This window comes from Alligator sinensis, unplaced genomic scaffold, assembly GCF_000455745.1.
Source record: "Alligator sinensis unplaced genomic scaffold, ASM45574v1 scaffold189_1, whole genome shotgun sequence".
NCBI classification, from domain to species: Eukaryota; Metazoa; Chordata; order Crocodylia; family Alligatoridae; genus Alligator; species Alligator sinensis.
The window spans coordinates 156631-160029 of NW_005843009.1; the positions used below are offsets into that span (position 1 = coordinate 156631).

Below are 3399 nucleotides of genomic sequence, written 5' to 3' on the forward strand. Positions count from 1 at the left end.
GGACCTGAACCTGTTCAGCCTCCACAAGAGAAGGCTGAGGGTGGATCTGGTGGCCATCTATAAACTTGTCAAAGGGGACCAGCAGGCAATGGGAGAGTCCCAGTTCCCCCGAGCACTACCGGGAGTAACAAGGAATAACGGCCATAAGTTGACTGAGAGTAGATTTAGGCTAGACACCAGGAGGCAGTACTTCACAGTCAGGGCAGCTAGAATCTGGAACCAACTTCCAAGGGAAGTAGTGCTGGCTCCTACCCTGGGGGTCTTCAAAAGGAAGCTAGACAATCACCTTGCCGGGGTTGTTTGACCCCAGTACTCTTTCCTGCCATGGCAGGGGGTCAGATTTGATGATCCGCTCAGGTCCCTTCCGACCTTACCAACTATGAAACTATTAAGAAAGGGAGTAAAAAGTATCTGGAGAAGGAACAACAACAACCAAAATATTTAATGATGGTGCTTGAGAGAGGCCCAAACAATAAGAAAAGGAATAGGGAGGAAGGAGTGCTGGGACTGAGTCAAGGTTAGGGCTGTGTAAGACACTGCCATTGCAGTGGAGTGGACTGAAATGGTATGAGAGAGAGGTGGCACATCCCCTGACAGGGTGGTGGGGCAAGGAGGTCATCAGTTTTTGTCTTCTTAGAAGACTTCCTCCATTTCCTTGAGCTTTCTTTTACCTGTCCTTTACCTTGGCCTTATATGGTAGCAACGATTTTTGGCCAAAGAGGACTGGATGGGAACTCATTGGTGCCTCACGGGTTGCTCATACGGGAGGGGTGAGCAAAATAAGTCCTATAAACTGAATCTGGCCTGTCAAAGGTTTCTATTCCACCCACAGCAGGCCCCTTGGCCCAGCTTAGCCCAGGTGCAGGTGGCAGCCCAGGCAGTGGCATGTGCAGCCAGTCCCACCGCCCTGGGTCAGAGCGAGGCAGGGAAGCCGAGATGGACTCGGTTTCCTGGTAGTGCCTGTGAAGGTGGCTCACTCTGCCTGGCTGCTGCTGCCTGTGTCTCCGCTGCTGTTGCTGGACCCAGTCCCACTCCCCAGGCACCCCAGCCCATCCACCCTGCACCCACCTCTGGTTCACTGGATGGAGTGGGCAGAGTCTCTAAGGAGATGGCCTGGGACTGCTGCAGGCAGGATGTGTTTGGCTGGGCAGATGGGATGGGGCTGTGGGTAGGTAGGGAGCAGCATCTGGGAGTGGGATAGGGTGCATCCGGGAGCAGGGCTGGGATCGCAGGGTGGTGACAGTGCAGGGCCAGGGCCTGAGCCTGGGGCAAAGTTGTGATCCACTCTCCACATGTCCCTGCCCATGAAACTGGCATGCATCACAGGGATGTGCAGAGAGTGGATCATGGCTCTGCCCTGGGTTCTGGCCCCATGCTGTCACCACCTGGCAATCCTGGCCCCACCCCCCATCACTCTTCTGGATGTGGCTCCCTGCCCACCCACAGCCCCATCCCATCTGCCTAGTTGAGCACTGGGAGGCCCCATCCCATTTGCCCTCCAAGGAGACCCTGTCCACCTGCTCCATGCAGTGCCCCTAGTGGTGGGTGTAGGGCAAATGGGCCCAGGGTCAGAGAGGATCAATTCCCCCATCCCTCCTCCATGGCACTGGGCCAGGTCAGCAAGACCCGACCCCCCTCCATTCTGGCCTGCAACAGCTCACTGAAACTCCTGAAGTGGCCCTACAGCACAAATAATTGTCTACCCATGCCATAGGGACTGTTGAGAAACAGGAAGATCCCTCCCCTTTCCCATCCTGATCTGAGGGGTTCGGTGAAGGGCTGGATAAGCATCCAACTTCTGGCTGAATATCTGGACTGAAATCAGACCTTAAGTTGTTGCAGTCTACCTGCTATTTGTGACATATGCACGGTTTTCCCAGTCTGTTATGCAGACAGGTTTTCCTTATAAACAGAAAGAATGTGACCAGTTGCAAACTTACCCAATAGGATCATGAAGGATAGGCCAGCAATGCCACCCACAAATACGATAGCAACGGTTACCTTACAGCATATGCTGAAAGCTGCCAATTTCACCCTCTCTGTGCTTGGCACTGGCTTTAGAGCTACATCCATTTGTTCCATGCTGTCAAAGCAACTCTATAGATGACCTAGATAGTTAAAAACAAGGGGAGAAGAAGGGCATGCATGGTTGGAATAAATGCAAGAAATGTTCATCTCCATAGCTCCAACTCAGCTGTTTTCAACCAGGAGTAGCAGCACAAGCAAGAGGACTAGACATGTAGGACTGAATTCTATTTTGCTATAAAGATGTCTCTGACAGCTGCCGCTTTTTTGAAGCTAGCACAACCAGGCACTGGAAAGATTCTGCTTCACACATGTGGTTCTCCTGTTCTTTCATTGAGGGGCTAATAAACCTCTAGAAGCACCCTATCGACCCTTACAGAATAGCAGGGCATCCCCATACATTTAAATGGGCAGCATTTATTAGTATCCAGAATTGGTTCTTATTATACCCAGAGGGTATGTAGCTCTCCCTTTTCTAAATGGAGGAGTTATAACCTGTTCTATCTTTCCTTCACCAGGCCACATTTCTACTTGCTTTTGACAGCATAAAATGTCAGCACTTAACAGGACGTGAGTGGGGAGAAATCCACCTGGAAAACTAAGACAGCAAGATTAATTTCCCTTTAAACCTAATAGGCAGCAGCTAAAGCTCTTGTCCAGGATGTGGGAGACTTGGCTTCTAGGCTCTTTTAGCCTCAGATGGTTTGAACTCACATCTCTTGTATCACAGCAAAGTGCCCTAACCATGAAGCTAGGAGAAGCGTTCTCCTTTAAGCCAAAGGGGAATATTCACAGGGTTAGATGGAGACCAAGCAAAAGAGAACCTATCAGGAAGCTGGCCAAGGGACCAAGTCCTTGGTCCTGGTCTCTGCTCCTAAACTTGTTTATACATGTCCCTTTCAACTGTAATTTTTTTTAATGATATCATCCTAAGACATCCTTGCCTCTTGCATAATTTCTGAACCATCACAGCTCTTATGATTGTAAGTAATGACATCATTCTGGATTACACATTAGTAGAAGAGAAGATGTGGCCCAGTGGAGTTGCATCAGCACAAGTGAAGGGGGATTCTGGTCATCAGTGTACAAGGTGATATGAGAACAAATTAATCAGCATGTACTATGCCTGGTCTATCCTTCTGTATATGGTGGATGCATGGTAAATGGTGGCACAAAAGTGTGATTTCTGGGAGACTGACAGTGGAGAGAGTAGACTGGAGTGGATGTGTTTAATGACAGAGAATGGGAGAATGCTCAAGCATATACGTCTGTGGGCTTTCTTTTCTTGAAAGGACGGTCAGAGATTCACTACTGACAAGCCATGAGATTTTTATTTTCTCTCCTTCAAACACAGGTATACACTCCTTTCTGGTA

At 49.5% G+C, this 3399-nt stretch overlaps 1 protein-coding gene across 1 annotated transcript in view; it reads right to left on the minus strand.

The window, feature by feature from the left end:
- Nucleotides 1–2229, minus strand: part of TMPRSS9 (transmembrane serine protease 9) — a 41065-nt gene extending 38836 nt beyond the window's left edge. The window contains exon 1 of the mRNA XM_025193063.1: nucleotides 1941–2229. Coding sequence (XP_025048848.1) covers nucleotides 1941–2082 — 142 coding nt within the window. The 5' untranslated portion in view covers nucleotides 2083–2229. The remainder of the gene's footprint in view (nucleotides 1–1940) is intronic.
- Between the last annotated feature and the right edge of the window lie 1170 nt (nucleotides 2230–3399).